General features: G+C 51.9%; 1 protein-coding gene across 3 annotated transcripts in view; it reads right to left on the minus strand.

The window, feature by feature from the left end:
* Positions 1 to 380: 380 nt before the first annotated feature.
* The window catches only part of LOC140389934 (E3 ubiquitin-protein ligase DDB_G0292642), a 41,453-nt gene continuing 24,288 nt past the window's right edge, over positions 381 to 17,545 (minus strand). For all 3 annotated transcript variants that reach the window (XM_072474592.1, XM_072474593.1, XM_072474591.1), the window contains 3 exons: positions 16,584 to 16,681; positions 16,323 to 16,496; positions 381 to 2,290 (listed from right to left, as the gene is read on the minus strand). In XM_072474592.1, coding sequence (XP_072330693.1) covers positions 1,841 to 2,290; positions 16,323 to 16,496; positions 16,584 to 16,681 — 722 coding nt within the window. In that variant the 3' untranslated portion in view covers positions 381 to 1,840. The remainder of the gene's footprint in view (positions 2,291 to 16,322; positions 16,497 to 16,583; positions 16,682 to 17,545) is intronic.

Below are 17,545 nucleotides of genomic sequence, written 5' to 3' on the forward strand. Positions count from 1 at the left end.
ACTGGCTGCAGGCAACGCCACCCGCCATTTTGGCTCAACCGGATGACCTCTAGGTTTTTCCTGCAGTCGGTCATTTAGTTATACTTGCAGCCCTCTGCCTGTGCCAAGTCAGCAAACTAACATCCCAGGCCTACTTCCCAAAGCGTTTTCTGAGATTAAACAGCGTTTTGAGCTCATTGTCCACCTCTTGCTATTTACCAACATAGATCCAGTGGATCCAGGGTTGCCCCACCAGCACCTCTGGACTCGGTTCTCCCAACTGTCAGGGTTGCTGTCTCAAAGGAGGGGGAGCTTGAGACTCCAATGGTGATCTTGGTGGTCACTCCCCATGGTTTGGGGACAGGTGATTTAAAACATTTAATATACTTGTGCCAAATTCCTTCCCTTCATATCTTTAATTTTAAGAAACCAAACATTACAAAGAAATAGAATACAAGTCAAAGCAATACAATATAAATGCATAAAAGCTCAGATATAAATGGAATTAAAAAACCATTAAAAATTGCCCACTGCCTAACATACTGATAACCATTGATAAATACTCTCAACGCCTCTTTTACAGGACAGTTCACCAATAACCTATTTGCATATTTGCACAGTAATTGCTCTTCAATTTTTTAATGTTTGGCTTCAAACTTTTAAAATTAAATGGTTATTTTAATAGTTTAAACTTACGAAACAACAGAGTAATTTAGTGCAACTGAAATAAGCATTCATATGAGAACAATGCAACAGCTGAATCATAGAATTTACAGTGCAGAAGGAAGCCATTCGGCCCATCGAGTCTGCATCGGCAATTACCCTAATCAAGCCCACGTATCTACCCTATTCCCATAACCCCCACCTAACCTTTCTGGACACTAAGGGCAATTTAGCATGGCCAATCCACCTAATCCGCACATCTTTGGACTGTGGGAAGAAACCCACGCAGACACGGTAGCATTGTGGATAGCACAATTGCTTCACAGCTCCAGAGTCCCAGGTTTGATTCCGGCTTGGGTCACTGTCTGTGCGGGGTCTGCACATCCTCCCCGTGTGTGCGTGGGTTTCCTCCGGGTGCTCCGGTTTCCTCCCACAGTCCAAAGATGTGCAGGTTAGGTGGATTGGCCATGATAAATTGCCCTTAGTGTCCAAAATTGCCCTTAGTGTTGGGTGGGGTTGCTGGGTTCTGGGGATAGGGTGGAGGTGCTGACCTTGGGTAGGGTGCTCTTTCCAAGAGCCGGTGCAGACTCGATGGGCCGAATGGCCTCCTTCTGCACTGTAAATTCTATGATACTATGATACACGGGGACTACATGCAGACTCCGCACAGTGACCCAGCCGGGGTTCAAACCTGGGACCCTGGAGCTGTGAAGCAACTATGGTAACCACTATGCTATCGTGCTGCCCTAAATAGACACAAATTGCATTTTTAATAGTGTCAAACAACAACTTTAAAGCTACATCCACATCTCATATAAATGAGGAATAGAAAAAGGTAACGCCAGGCTTTAATGTCGGTCACACGCTTACACTGAGATTATGAAGGACTGCAGCCTGCGTTAACTCAGAGATGAAAGTATTAGGAAACCATTTTCTTGAAAAAATTATATTCCAATTCTAATAATTATTTGTTTCCTTCATAACACCTCTTACCAAAGTAGCATCAGAACAAATCATTATATCTTTATCAAATCCCTCCTTACAATAATTAGCAAAGTAACATAACACTCATAACATAACTGCCATGCACTTTTATACTAATTGATTTACACGATTGGCCTTTTCATGGAACTTTGACTCTGATTATTTGTTTAATTTATGAAGGTAGCTAACAGGAAGATTAATCAGAATTTAGATTTCAAGTGCGATTCCACACAGGAATACTTGTTTGCTTTGGAGCCACAGGTTTAGCACAAGAAGCAGAATAGTTAGATGATTTGCTACAAATTTGTTTGGTTTGAAGGCACGCAAAACAAAATTCCACATGACATCTTGTGCAAATAACATATTTGCACATGTCTTCATGCTCTATGAGCACCCCGCATGTAGGACATGCACGGATCTTGGGACACTTCTGAATATTGCTGTAGGGTAAGACCTTTGTGTCACAATTTCGTAAGGTTTCCAGTTGGATGTTGGTGCACCCTTCATTGTCACATCGATCAGAGCGTGGTCCTCTGCCCTTCCACTGCTTCATACATTGCCAGCAGAATTCATAATTCTTTCCGTTGACAGTCTCACAGATTGTACATCTCACAGACAGGTTTGTCAGATCTTCTCGTTCAACACAACTTTTACATCCAGGACACTTTAAACAAAAACATTAAAGTAATTAAGAAAATATTGTTATGGGCCAGGGTTTAGAAAACCCCAAAGTGTATCATGGAGTTCACTTGACCCACAACTTTTAATAGATTGTGGTATGGGGAGCACACGGCCCACTCTACAGGTGTGGTATAGCAAAAATCGAAAAGTATTTTTTAAAGCAAAACAATGTTTATTCTATGAACTCAATTTAACCTTTTTAAAACATGCAATGAACATCTTAGCAACCATCAATTCAAATACAACCCCCAAAGAATACAACACTAAGTAATCCTTAATAACTTCCGAAACAACATCCAGAAGACAAAAGAAACACCTTTTAACAGAAGCACATTAGGTTTACTCTCACTACTGAGAACATTTATAATTCTGAATTCACCAAATGATCAAGGGATAGTCTTTTCATGGCAGAGAGAACAGCAGTACACCTGCTTTGTCTGGCTTCAGCTCCAACACAGAAAACGAAACTAAAACACACCCTGCAGCAAACAGCCTAAAACAAAAGTAAAAAGCTGACAGACAGCCCAGCTCCACTCACACTCTGACATCATGTTAAATACCCATTTTTTAAAGGTACATTTCTTAAACACCCATTTCTTAAAGGTACTCTCACATGATAATATTGAGACAAAAAGTACATTGGAAACATGTCAACATTCGAAGTATCAATTCATTGGGGCCGATTTTGAGCTAGCACTCACCTTCCTCGGGATCGGCGTCATGGCGCAAAATTTCACAAGAATCGGGAAACGCACTTCTTGGCTTTTCCCAATTTTCCATGCCCCTCGTCAGCGATTTCACAAAACTCACACCCATAAGGATGTGAACCTCATTTTAATACATTTACAGGGATTTCAATATTATTAGCCCCCTCCCCGCCACATGTTTCTCCCCTCTCTAAATATTCATACCTCGCCAACATCAGCTTTGACCAGATGTGAGGCAGCCGAGGGGATGCCTCCAGGGACGCAGAAACACGGATAGTCCCCGGGGGTGTGGAGTAGAGAGAATGCCTGGGCAGTGCCCTGGCAGTGCCAAAATGTGCCAGGGGAAGTGCCAGGGGCTGGCCATGGGAGTCCCATTGGGGTAGGGAGATGGTGGTGGGCATTGATATGTGGTGCGGGTGAAGTGATGTTGGTGGAGGGGGGTTAAAATACGTTGAGGATTTTTCAGGAAGGGGAGGGAGCAGAGCGCCAAGAATTGCCGGGGGGGGGGGGGGGGGAGCGAGTGGAATGCCGAGGATTGTCGGGGAAGCCCCAATACCTCCGTGATGCAGACCATTAGGCAGCAGCGCGTTGATCGGGGCACCCTTTAAAGATGGCACCCAGATCCCTTAGAGCTGGCTGCCAGCTCTTTGAGGTAGCCCCATCAAAGTGAAGGCATAAACCATACCCACTCATTTTATTTGTCGAACAGGCTCAAGATTTGACACAAAAACTGGTCTGTGAAACTGGAAAGTTGCACGCTTGTTTTCAGAGTGAGGCTGGCACTTTGCCAAATTCCACCCATTAAGTTTCACAGCATATGTTAAATATTTTCATTTTTACACAATTGTTCCATTCAGGAGACTAAAAATAAACAGAATAATGAAATAAATACAAATGAGTATGTTGGTGGAAACAGTTGTTTGATAACAAAAACAACTTAGCATTCATATCCACTTCTGCAAAATTATATTTTTGCATCATTCCCCTTTTCTCCTACATTCCCAATTTTAAATCTGCAAAAGTTAAAGGATTGCTGCAATTTGGAGATTAAATTATTATAACAGCATTAGAAACTATGCATAATTTCAACAGAGACAAACAAAACCAAGAAAATCCTCCATAACTTTAACAAAATAGGAGGCGTCATTCTCCGACCCGCTGCCGTTGGCCGCCGTGAATCCCACCCCCGCCGATTGCCGAAGTCTCCGGTACCGGAGATTGGGCGGGGGCGGGAATCGGGCCGCGCCGGTTGGCAGGCCCCCCCGCTCGATTCTCCAGCCCGGATGGGCCGAAGTCCCGCCGAGAAATTGCCTGTCCCACCGGCGTAAATTAGAGTACCTATTTACCGGCGGGACAAGGCGGCGTGGGCAGGCTCCGGGTCCAAGGGGGGCGCGGGGCGATCTGACCCCGGGGGGTGCCCCCATGGTGGCCTGGCCCGCAATCGGGGCCCACCGATCCGCGGGCGGGCCTGTGCCGTGGGGGCACTCTTTCCCTTCCGCCTCCGCAACGGTCTCCACCATGGCGGAGGCAGAAGAGACTCTCCCCACTGCGCATGCGCGGGAAACTGTCAGCGGCCGCTGACGCTCCCGCGCATGCGCCGACATGTCATTTCCGCGCCAGCTGGCGGGACAACAAACGCCGTTTCCGCCAATTATCTCTTTTAATAACCCTGGGCGAAATTCTCCCCAAACGGCGCGATGTCCGCCTTTAGGGCGGCGCAATGCCCGTCTGATTGGCGCCGTTTTGGGCGCCAGTTGGCGGACATCGCGCCGTTTGGGGAGAATTTTGCCCAGGGTTATTAAAAGAGATAAAAATCATGAAAGATGTAAGCAGCTTTGAAACTAAGTTCTCCTCGTGTCTGCGTGGGTTTCCTCCGGATGCTCCGGTTTCCTCCCACAGTCCAAAGATGTGCAGGTTAGGTGGATTGGCCATTCTAAATTGCCCTTAAGTGTCCAAACTGGTTCGGTGTGGTTACGGGGATAGGGTGGAGGCATGGGCTTAAGTAGGGTGTTTTTTCCAAGGGCGGGTGTAGACTCGATAGGCCGAATGGCCTCCTTCTGCACTGTAGATTCTATGATATATAAAATCTTATAAAACAACAGATTTAGAATTTCAAATGCAAATTTTACCAAAAAAAGAATAACAGTGAAATCAGGGAAATTTCAAAATTGTTTGGACATAGTACGCAAGTGCAGAATAAGAGCCAATGCAATTTAATGTGGATAAGTGCGGACAGGAAATAAAAATGTTATTGAATTAACTGAGTTTGAAGCTAAATGAGACCTAGGAGTCTTAATTGTCCTGTTTTGGAGCTCAATATATCCAATCAATATGCTAAGCAGCAGCCAACTTACACTACAAAAATGTAAAACCAGCGAACAAAATAGAAGAGTATAAATCAGAGGAAGTCATGATCAAATTGTCTGGTGTCCTCATCAGACCCAACCTGAGTACAACATCCAGTTCTGGTCATCAAGATAGTGGAAGCCCTTCGGTTGACTGCAACTTGTGTTTTAAAATAATTTGCTTGTTGGCCTCGTGAATATTTCACTATTTAAGTGCTGTGACTGTAAAAGATATACAGACAGGTTTTCTTGAAAGTTTTAAAAAAGGAAATTACTGTTTATCGTCTTCTCCAACTCAACACTCACACAAACATCCAAGAGACTCACACACATACACAGAAAAGTTACAAGGAGGACAGGTTAAATTGTTTAAGAATGTCCAAAATAAAGTCAAATCATATCCACATCCTGTAGTTTGATGTGTTAGACGATATTAGGTCTTAGGCGGTGATATTTTTTTTCAGATTCTGCAGAATTGATTTAAAGTCTCAACAAATGATATCTGTCCCGTCCAATGAAGTTGGCAGCTAGTTGGTTTATATTGAAGATGCTGCCTACCTTGTTTGGCTGGTCATACAAAGGCAGGGCACACACTTTCAAACTGCTGGAGAGAGAAACAGAAGCCACAAATTCTCTTCCAGCTGTTAGAGCACATGGGGATGATTTTCAGCCCGCATTCGCCGTCAGAGAGAACAGTGGCACGGGTGGAAAACCTGGAGAGAATCTAGAAGTGCAGTTCTCTCCAGAGAGATCGCTGCCGGGATTCTCCACTCCGGCGTCAACAGTCCCCGATAATCAGGAATGCTCCCCTTCCTAGGGGGCTAGGTCGGCGCCGGAGTGGTCCCTGCAGCTCCAGCCGGCGCGCTACGGCCGGCGTGATTCCGCGCATGCGCGTAGGTTCCCGTCTCCGCGCCAGCCCCCGGGCAATATGGCAGAGCCCTACAGGGGCCTGGTGTGGTGGAACGTAGGCCCCCACGGAACAGGCCCACCCGCCAATCGGTAAGCGCCGATCGCAGCCCAGGCCGCTGTGGAGGCCCCCCGGGGTCGGATTCCACCCCCCACCCCCCGCCCCCCCCCAGGACGGCCCCCACAGATACACCTTCCAGGTCCCGCCGTGTGGGACCAGAGGAACCCATGCCGGTGGAACTCGCCTGAACTTGGCAGCCACTCGGCCCATCGGGGCCCGGAGAATCGCCGGGGGTCAGCTTTCAATGGCGCTAGAGAACCTGTAGGCCGGCGGCGAGACACGATTCTCCAACCAGGGTGTGGGGTCTGAGAATCTGAACCCGTTTTTCCCGATTTTCCCCGCCCGTCACTGCCGCCGACATGAGGTACACGCCCACAAAACAGTGAGAACCCCATTTTAATGCATTTGAATACATTTTAATATGATTACCCAGCCTCCGCTGCCACATGATTCCCCCCCACCCCTCACTGACTACTCAAACCTCACCAATGTGGGGCATCATTCTCCAACCCCCCAGCGGTCGGAGAATGGCCGTTGGCCGCCGTGAATCCCGCCCCCGCCGAAGTCTCCGCAGGGAGAAAAGTCGGCAGGGCGTTAATGGCGCCGCTGACGTCGAAGAATGGCACGGGTCTGCGCAAGGCAGCCGATTTTCGGCCTGCCGATATTCTCCCTTCCGGATGGGCCGAAGTCCCGTCGACGTGATGACCATTCACGTCGACGTAAATCAAACCTCCTTTTCATCGGCGTGAACCTGTGCTCCAGATTCACGCCGACCAGCGTGGAGGTGAGTGACGGCCTGGGGGATTGGCCGCTGGGCAGGCGATGGCGTGGCCGCAGTCTGAATGTGTGGGGAGAGGTGTGTCTCGGGTTGTGTGTGTGTGTGCGGCGGGGGGGGGGAGGGGGTTAGAGTGGGATGGGCTCCGGGGGAGTGCCGGAAGGGGGGTCCGTGCCGGGGAGGGGGGTCCGTGCCGGGGAGGGGGATGGGGGGTCCGTGCCGGGGAGGGGGATGGGGGGTCCGTGCCGGGGAGGGGGATGGGGGGTCCGTGCCGGGGAGGGGGATGGGGGGTCCGTGCCGGGGAGGGGGATGGGGAGTCCGTGCCGGGGAGGGGGATGGGGGGTCCGTGCTGGGGAGGAGGATGGGGGGGGGGGCCCGTGCCGGGGAGGAGGTTGGGGTCCATGCCGGGGAGGGGAATGGGGGGGGTCCGTGCCAGGGAGGGGAATGGGGGAGGGGTCCGTGCCGGGGAGGGGGATGGGGGGGTCCGTGCCGGGGAGGGGGATGGGGGGGGTCCGTGCCGGGGAGGGGGATGGGGGGTCCGTGCCGGGGAGGGGGATGGGGGGTCCGTGCTGGGGAGGAGGATGGGGGGGGGGGGGCCCGTGCCGGGGAGGAGGTTGGGGTCCATGCCGGGGAGGGGAATGGGGGGGTCCGTGCCAGGGAGGGGAATGGGGGAGGGGTCCGTGCCGGGGAGGGGGATGGGGGGGTCCGTGCCGGGGAGGGGGATGGGGGGGGGTCCGTGCCGGGGAGGGGGATGGGGGGTCCGTGCCGGGGAGGGGGATGGGGGGTCCGTGCCGGGGAGGGGGATGGGGAGTCCGTGCCGGGGAGGGGGGGTGCGAGGGCAAGTGAGTTGATCCACCTGGCCAGGTGCCAGCCTCCAACAGGTGGACCCATGCGGTCCATGCCACCCGGCTGGGGGTAGGAGGGGATATGGGCAATGATGACATGTCGTCCGTCCCCCCCCCCCCCCCAACCAGGCCGTCATGTTTTCCGACCATCCAGCGATGTTGGCCGCCGTGGCGGCAGCCGCTAATGTCCATGTTGCCCTGGATGAGGAGGAGGAGCGTGCCAGAGAGGCGGCGCAGGCTGCCGCAGAGGGGCAGGCGGCAGCCGCCCAGGCTGGAGGGACACCTGACCGACAGGACGAGGAGGGGGAGGAGGACGTCGCGGCTCCACGGCAACGGAGGCACCCGAGGGCGCCCCGTGTGTACCGGCCCCGGCAGTCATACCAGGACCTCACGGACCGGGAATGCAGGAGGAGACTCCGGATGAGGCGGGAAACCGTGGCACATATCTGCCACCTGCTGGCACACCTGTCACCGTGGCACTGGCGGGGGATACCCTCTCCCCGTGTCCGTCAAGGTTACGGTGGCCCTGACCTTTTATGCAACGGGGTCATTCCAGGCACCGAGTGGGGACCTGTCCGGCATATCGCAGACATCGGTGCATCCGGGCAGTGACAGATGCCCTATATGCCATGGCGCACCGCTACATCCGCTTCCCTGTGGACCGGGCCAGCCAAGATGCCCGGGCCGTGGGCTTCTCTGCCGTGGCCGGGTTCCCCATGGTCCAGGGCGCGATTGATGGGATGCACGTCGCCGTGAGGCCACCTGCAGATAACAGGGCCGTGTTCACCAATAGGAAGGGGACCTATTCGATGAACGTACAGGTGGTCTGCGACCACCGCATGATGATCCTGCAAGTCTGCGCCCGTTACCCAGGCACTGTACACGACTCATACGTGTTGTCGCGGTCATCCATCCCCAGCATGTACGAGGGACGCCATCCCCGGCTGAGGGGCTGGTTGCTGGGCGACAGGGGCTACCCATTGCGATCGTGGCTGATGACGCCTATACGGAGGCCACGCAATGAGGTGGAGAACCGCTACAATGATGCCCATGTAGCGACAAGGGGAGTGATAGAGAGGTGCTTTGGCGTGCTGAAGATGCGTGTCAGGTGCCTGGACCTCTCTGGGGGCGCCCTCCAGTATCAGTCAGATAGGGTCGGCCGCATCATTGTGGTGTGCTGCGTCCTGCACAACATAGCCCAGCAGAGGGGCGATGTGCCGCAGGCAGAGGAGGGCGGTGTGGAGGAGCAGCAGGAAGAGGCACAGTCCTCCCCAGATGAGGGGGATGGGGGCAATGGTCAGGGCAGACGGGGTAGACATAGGCGGGTGGCTGTCCACCGTTACCGGCTGGCCCAGCGGGCACGGGACAGACTGATAGCCGCCCGCTTCACTGACTAGACGGGCGTGGGAATCGGGTAGTATGGCCACAGACCGCACACCATGGCAACAGCCGTCCACCCACACCCCCCACCCATCCACCCACCCAGCACCCTCACCCCCCTCTCCAACCCCACCCACCCCACCCGCATGCACACCACCCCCCCCATTGCCGATCCACCTGCGGCACAACGGGCCGGGCTCACACAGTTGCGGGTGGACGCGTGTCTATTGCAGGCCATGGAGGATGATGACAACCCGCCCTGCGGTGAGGTCCTGGCTCCACATCGTTGGACTATGTCTGACCCATGGCCACAGTACCATCATCCACCCGGACCATCCCTGCATGCGGCTGTGACACTGCAGCGCACGGTCCCGTCCTCTGCCCGGGGGGATGTTGATGGCGGGCCAGGGGGAAGGGGGCAGACTCACCTGGGGCTGAGGTAAGACCATCCCTCACACACACACTTGCGCTCAACGTACATGACACCCCCACGCGCTTTGGACAGAGCACAAAGGCAGCTTCTGTTGGTGTAACATTGACTTTAATAACCAAACGAGTTCATGCACGTGCCCTAGCCCCTAAAACTCATCTGTGCCCTGCACCCGTGCCAACTTACTCAGTGTCTAATTGTTTGGCCTTACGGGCCCTTTGACTACGTCTACGTGGTTCCCCAGACGGTACAGCAGAACTGGAGGTGGACTCCTGTGATTCCTGCCCTCTGACACTGGATCCCTTTGGCAGCCGTTTCCTGGGGCGTCCTGGCCTAGATGGGCCAGGCTGCGGCCCGGGCGACTGGGATGGCGAGCTGCCAGCCTGTCCTGCCCGTTGCCCACCCGATGCACCTGGGACGGAAGGGGGGGGAGTCCGAGGTTTCGCGGTGTTCCGGGACCTCCCCTACAGGGGGAGCCGGGACGGATCACACCATCTCCTCCTCCCTCGGGGTGCCCGATGGCCCCCAGGCCTCTACATGGGTGGGGGATGCAAACGGACTGGCCATCCGACACCCCCCCGACATCTGGCGCTGCCAGTCCTGGAGGCCCGTGCTGGTATCGACAGGGGTCTGCAGGTTTGCAGCCATGGAGCCCAGGGGGTTGGCAAACCCTGTCTGTGACAGTGCGACACCGGCTCGCACATGGCCACTGGCGCCGATGCCCTCAGCGATGGCCTGCAGAGACTGGGCCATGGCCTGCAGAGACTGGGCTATGGCCTGCTGAGACTGGGCTATGGCCTGCTGTGACTGGGCCATGGCCTGCTGAAACTGGGCCATGGCCTGCTGAAACTGGGCTATGGTGTTGAGCGCCTCTGCCATCTGGCGCTGGCACTGGCTCATGGCCTCCTGTGAGAGGGCAGCCATGTCCTGGGCCACAGACCCCGCCTGCACGGAAAGCCCCAGGCCTCGCAAACCGTTCCCCATGTCTGACACCGTCGCACCCATTGCGTCCACCACGGATGCCACCCGTGCGGTGTCGGCCTGGGTGGCACGCATGATCGGCACCACTCCCAGCTCCTGGACGCGGGTGGACTCCTCCACCTGCGACTGCAGCCGCCGCAAGCCAGCCGTCACCCTCTTCGCTCGTCTCCGGGTCGGTGGTTGCATCGGATCTATGTGTGGGTGTGGTAACTCCAGGAACCCGGGATCCATCTGGGCGGCAGATGTACGCTTGGGCTGGGCTGCCCTCCGACCGCCCAGTCCCTCTGCTGCTCCCACCTCCACCTGCTATACCGGGACGGCTGTGTTGTGCGCACCAGTGAGTGTACCAGACGCCTCATCACTAAAGTGCCCAACCGAGGTGAGTGTTTCTGCAATGGTGGAGGGTGTTGGTGACAGCAGTGGCATTGTGTCGTGCTCTTCGTCCCACTCTGAGTCCATGGCACTTTGGAGTGGGGGTTCGCATGCTGGAGGGTCCGGGTCTCTCTGTCTCCCGTGGCCTCCGAGGGGCATCCTGCGGGCGTCGCATGCTGGAGGGTCCAGGTCTCTGTCTCCCGTGGCCTCCAAGGGGCATCCTGCGGGCGTCGCATGCTGGAGGGTCCGGGTCGCTCTGTCTCCCGTGGCCTCCGAGGGGCATCCTGCGGGCGTCGCATGCTGGAGGGTCCGGGTCTCTCTGTCTCCCGTGGCCTCCGAGGGGCATCCTGCGGGCGGTCTGCATCTGCGGGGATGGGTGCCTGGACGTTTGGTCCTGCGATACACAATGAAGCATGCATGGTTAGACACGCAGGCAGTGATCAGGTGATATGGGGGAGGGGGGATATGGGGACGGGCTGTCGGTGGCTCACTTGCTAGTACGCCCCCGACCTCTGCATCAGCAACCTCCCGGTCGTCAGGTCCGCCAGCCAGTTCCAGGGCCCTTTCCTCGTGTTCGGTCAGTGGTCTCTCATCAGCGGGGCCTCCTCCAGTCCTCACATGCTCCCTATTGTTGTGTGCGCGCTTCTCCTGTGGGGGGGGGGGGGGGGGTGGTGGCAGGGGTAAATGGCAACACTGTTAGGCAGGTATATGAATGCACGCCATCGGTTGCGAGTGCATTGCAGAGGTTAAGATTAGGGCTGGATCACTTGGGGATATGGGGGTGGGGGGATATGGGAGAGGGGCGATATGGGGGGGGGATATGGGGGAGGGGGGATATGGGAAGGGGTATATGGGGGAGGGGGGATATGGGGGAGGTGGGATATGGGGAGGGGGATATGGGGGAGGGGGATATGGGGAGGGGGGATATGGGGGAGGGGGGATATGGGGGAGGGGCGGATATGGGGGAGGGGTGGATATGGGGGAGGGGGGATATGGGGAGGCTCACCCTGCCTGCTCTGACGAGTTTGTTCACCTTCTTGTGGCACTGGGTGCCTGTCCGTGGTGTCAGGGCCACAGCGGTGACAGCCTCTGCCACTTCCCTCCACAGACGCCGGCTGTGGCGTGGGGCAACTCTGCGGCCGTGCCCGGGATACAGGGCATCCCTCCTCTGCTCCACTGCATCCAGGAGCGCCTCCACATCCCGTGACTCGAACCTCGGGGCTGAGCGGCGGCCAGCCATCCGGTCGGGTGTTCCGGTCGGGTGGGGGGAGCAGCGCGGCCTTATGAGCTGTCACGCCGTGCGGCGCGTATGACGCTGCACGGCGTGAACCACTGCGCAAGCGCGGATCCCGTTACGTCGCTGCTAGCCCATTTCGGGCCGGAGACTTTTGACCCATTTTTCCGACGTGACGCAAGTCGGATTTGCGCCGTTTTTTGCGCCGATCGGCGGACTTTGCGCCAATAACGGAGAATTTTGCCCATGATGTCACATCAGCAAGGTTTACAACTGCACTTTAAAAATTAGATTCATTCAAGGGGATCCCTCCAGGGGCACAAAGGTTAAGTATAGCCCTGGGGGGTGGGGGGGGGGGGAAGTGAGACATGCCCAAGCACAGGTTGGCACTGGCAGGTTGGCAGAACCTTGCAGTGCCAACCTATGCCAAGGTGCAGTGTCATGGGCTCAGACCCTCATGAGAGCCCCATTGGAGGTGTGGGGGGTGGTGGGGGGGGGGGGGGGGGGGAGAGAGGCATAGAGGGTTCTAGTTATGTGTGGTGGGAAGAGGGGAAGTGTGGACTGTCAGGGGGAAATGATCAGTCATGGGGAAAGGGAGCGGGCACTGAAGGCGGGGGAACACCAGCAATACATCAGCCAGTAGTGAGGGATTGACCCCGATGATTGTCCTGGGTGGGGAGGGTGTTCCACTTTAGTTCTGATCGGGGCATCCTTTAAAGATGGCACAATTTAAAAGTTCCCTGATTTAAAATATGTAAGTCTTCCGTTTTATCATTTTAACGGAAGGAAGGATGCTGGAAATCAGATTCTAATATCAGACACATGCATCTCTCTCTCTCTCCTTTTCACACAAACACTGATGTCTCACAGTCACACACACAAACACCCTCATATATACACAAAGACCCAGTGTGAAAGATCTGAGTTGCAAGGAAACTCTGAATAAGTTGAATAAGTATGTCTCCTTGATTCAATGAGCTGATTGGTTCCCCCAGCTGAACGGCATATTTAAGAGTAAGATTGAAACTAAACAAATCCACTCCCCCCAATGAGCAGATTTATCAACATTGTGAGCACAGATACAAAGTGACCCCATGCACCCCTCCCCAGCACACACACAATTTTGCCAAATAAAATAGAACACAGAACACTACTGACCGTAAATTGAAGTAGGAAGCCACTGAGCACATTAAGAATTAAATTAGTAGCTAAAACTTTAAGGTAACAGAGAAGGATCTATCATCTGTAGATGGCAATGGCAAATTAACATTAATACTAATTAACCTTAGGGATACCCCAGGGTACATTTCATGGTCCTCAATCAACTGATTCTAATCCTCTTATGAGAAATATCTGTGTGATTCTTAACTTTGTCCATTTTATTGCATTATAAAAATATTTTGCATACTAACTGATGCAGTGAGGAGGAGGATAAGACATGGGTAACATTAACCCCAAAAGACACTTTTTAAAAATTCATTCCTATGATGTGGGCATCTAGGACATTTCAGAGGGCACGTTACTGTGGGTCTGTAATTACATATAGACCAGACAGGTATGGATGGCAGATTTCTTTTTCCAAAGAACTTAAGTGAACCAGGTGGATTTTTGCAAAAATCCAGTAGCTACATCGTCACCACTATTTACAACAGCACTTTTGTTTAAAGTTTAATTTCTTCATTTATCTGGCTGAAATATTCCCCAGCTGCTACAGTGGGATCTGAACTCAAGATTCTGGATTGTTGGCACAAGATTCCTTTCGCCAGAGGTAGATAGATTCTTGATAAGCAAGAAGGTGAAAGGTTATCCGGGGTAGGCGGGAATGTTGAGTTGAGGATACAATCAGATCATCTATGATCTTATTGAATGGTGGAGCGGGCTTGAGAAGCCAAATGGCCTACTCCTGCTCCTAATTCATATGCTCGTATGTATGTTTGTATGTTCATATGTAATTACTGGTCTGTGACCCTCGTGATAAAGGTGCATTGCATAGCATAACACATCTGCTATGTAAAACATAGGATGGAATTTTCCCATCTGGAGTTGAAGTACAGTTGGTGCGATTCCTGTTGGGTGGGAGGGCAGCTGAACAAGTACGACCTTTGGCTTCCAGCTTATTAATTATGCCTGTACAAGAACACAACAAATTTTGTGTCATGGTGAGCAGTAAATCCCCTTCCCCACCATTACCTCATGGGATTGAAGGTGCTAGCACCATTTTTAAAGAACACCTGTACACACACACATTCATTCATTGCAGGCTAGGAGTTTCACGTTACTCCTCCAGTGTCCTTGCAGCCACAACTTGTACTGAAGAAGCTGGCAGCTGTGAGCAGTCACAACCCCGGACATACGAAGGCATATCTGCCGTTGTCTTTTGCTCATCTCTAGGCAAGAGGACAGCTATGATACACCATGGTCAAGGCCAATGCTCACCATTGTAGTGCTCCATGTGCGCCAGCTTGTTAACCTTGCCTCTTGCTACCCAGGCCCTTGCTTCTCATTTCCCTGTGCCAACCGGCGACAAGCTCTCCATATCCTCATCTGGATAAGAACCATTACCAAGACAGGGTTACCTGCAGCCTGAATCATCGTCATCTCAGTGTATGTGTGAGCAAATCGAAATGATACATTTAGTGAATGAGAGTGTGCTTTGCAGGTTTCTCAATGCCAGCAGACAAGTGCTGAGACCTTCACCTGGCCTCCATATAGACACAGAATCCCTACCTCACCCCTTTCAGTTAAAGGACATCCTGCAGAACAAGAGATGGATGTTCTTCCCATTCCTTTATGTATGCATATGAAGACATTGCTCTTTGACCAGGGTGATGAAAGCTATGTGCAAGAAGCTTCACATGGACACTTTTCTGCTTGTCTCCATAACGCTCTGAACTCTATTGAGAGACTATTGCCTTGGCAGAGCAGAAGATAAAACCACATGAACTCTTGACATCCAGAACCATTCACCCGAGAGGATGAAAGTTTGGAGTCACGAGTTGGTTGGCAACCATGCCCTTGGAGGGATCTACCTTGCTCCCCACTTCATCACTGGTCTCTGACTGCAGCCGATGGCAAATAGCATAGAATGAATGTCTGCTCTAGACCTTGCTGGGATCTTGATGTTCTGAGACCCATGTTTTGGTAACAAATCTCCTGCGATGTGGCAATCACCATAGAATGGGGATCACAACTGAACATTGTTCTTATACAGTTTCCCCATAATTACTAGATATCCCTCTAGTCAGCCAATTGTATTGACTTTGAACTCCACCTACCTGAAAAGTTCAAGTTTAAGGTATTGCACTTTTACATTCAATGTGTTGCATTGGTGTGACTGGAAATATGGTGCATATTACTTCCAGACATGCTCCACTATCTTTTACGGTCCCCGTCACCCACTAATTTCCAGCCCATTACCATTGACACAGCCAATGTCACCTTTAATCTCCTTTCTGTCAACCTATTACCCTGGACCATGTTCCCATCCCCCTCCAAATGCCTTCATTCTCCTCAGAGCCCACAACCATGCCCACTCTGACCCTGTCCCCTGTTATCCTTGCCACTTTTCTACTGCCCCTCTGCAAACAAATTCCCCAAATTTCAAATTCTGTGCCCCCAAATCCCGCCACTAATGGGAGTGGAAAATTCCACCCACAAGATTTACTTTCCTACATCTCCTTTACTGAACCCCATAATAATTTGCAAGACTTCAAATAGGTCACCTCTCAGTCTGCTATTTTCAAACAGAAAAGATCCACAGTCTATTCAATCTTCCTCACCATAAAACGTCATGAAAGATAGCCTTTTTCAATTTTTCCTCAAAAAAAGTATTCTTATAGGCAATACCTGAATCAACCATGCTGATTGCCTTACTCTTCTACAACCTCACACCATCCTGACTTGTCGTAGCTTTCTCCGTTCCTGTATTGTCCCCGATTTTTATTATTAACTATAAAGTAAATTGCTGGCATTGAATTACCCATTTGTAATCACAGTATTTTGCAGCAGCGAGTGTGGCAACCTTCTCTTCAAAATACCGCTGTTCCTCATCAGTCAGCAGCGCATGTCTGCGAACCTCGACATAAGACCATTCCGCATTACATTTCTCCTCAGTGTGGCCCTGTGCAGCAGGACAGTGGAATGTGAAATGGCCCTAGAACAGAATTTGAAAATTATATTTTAAAAATATCACTTTTAACAATCACTTAAAAAACGGATTAATTTTGTCCAAGGCACTGACCTGGTCTATTAGGCTCCGACACCATCCAGTGAGTGAATTGGGATCTACAGCATGTCCGCAGGACATTTCTATTCTCAGAACATCTGTGTCATCGTCTCCTGAAATAGACATCTTTCATTAGAAATTTGACCAAGAGAATCTATGGTTTTAAAATGTACAGGTCAGATTTTCCAGTCAGTTGTGAAGACAGGTAACTTGCTGCTGATCTTAAACAAAGGGATCCACAAAGATCTAGCAATCTTGTGATGTGATTTCCCCCATTACCCCACAGCAATTTAAATCTAGTGCCAGGTTAAGGGAATGTCTCAGTGTGCAGCAGCAGTGATGTCAGCAGACAGGTAAGCAGCCTATCAAACTCGGCAAATCAGGAAGTTAAAAGTACCTATTACCCTTCACTTTTATTTCATGTTTTCAGATAACAAATAAATCATTATGTTTGGATTCAGGTAGAAGCTAAAATAAAGTTAAGAATTGCCTCAGGAGAAGCATATGATCATAGGTCTTTAGATTGTCTGATGAATTATGCCTATGTATAGACTCCAGAAGTTGATACAGGTTCACTGGAATAATGACAGCGAATGCAGTCAGTTTCACAGCCATTTACCACTGCAAAGTATGGGCCAAAGAAAATGCTTCCCAAATATTTAAAAACAAACTTTTTATTTGAATTGTTCAAAGAAACTTGATCTAAATTGGGGAATAAACAGTTACAAATGTTGGTGATGAAAGGAGCATTATTTCCAATGGCAACATGACTGATAATTCCTTTTTTCCCATTGCTTCCAAACACCTTCGGCTGGGAATTTCCGTTTCTGAGTCTTTGGGAGGAATTCTCCGCTTGCCGACGCCGAAATCGCATTCGGTGATCGGGCGGAAAATGCCGTCATTTTGCTGTCGGAACCGATTCTCCACCCAATCGCCTTTCCCGATTTTGGCGTTGGCTAACGGAGAATCATGTCCAT

Source organism: Scyliorhinus torazame, chromosome 14 (genome assembly GCF_047496885.1).
Source record: "Scyliorhinus torazame isolate Kashiwa2021f chromosome 14, sScyTor2.1, whole genome shotgun sequence".
In the NCBI taxonomy this organism is placed as follows: domain Eukaryota; kingdom Metazoa; phylum Chordata; class Chondrichthyes; order Carcharhiniformes; family Scyliorhinidae; genus Scyliorhinus; species Scyliorhinus torazame.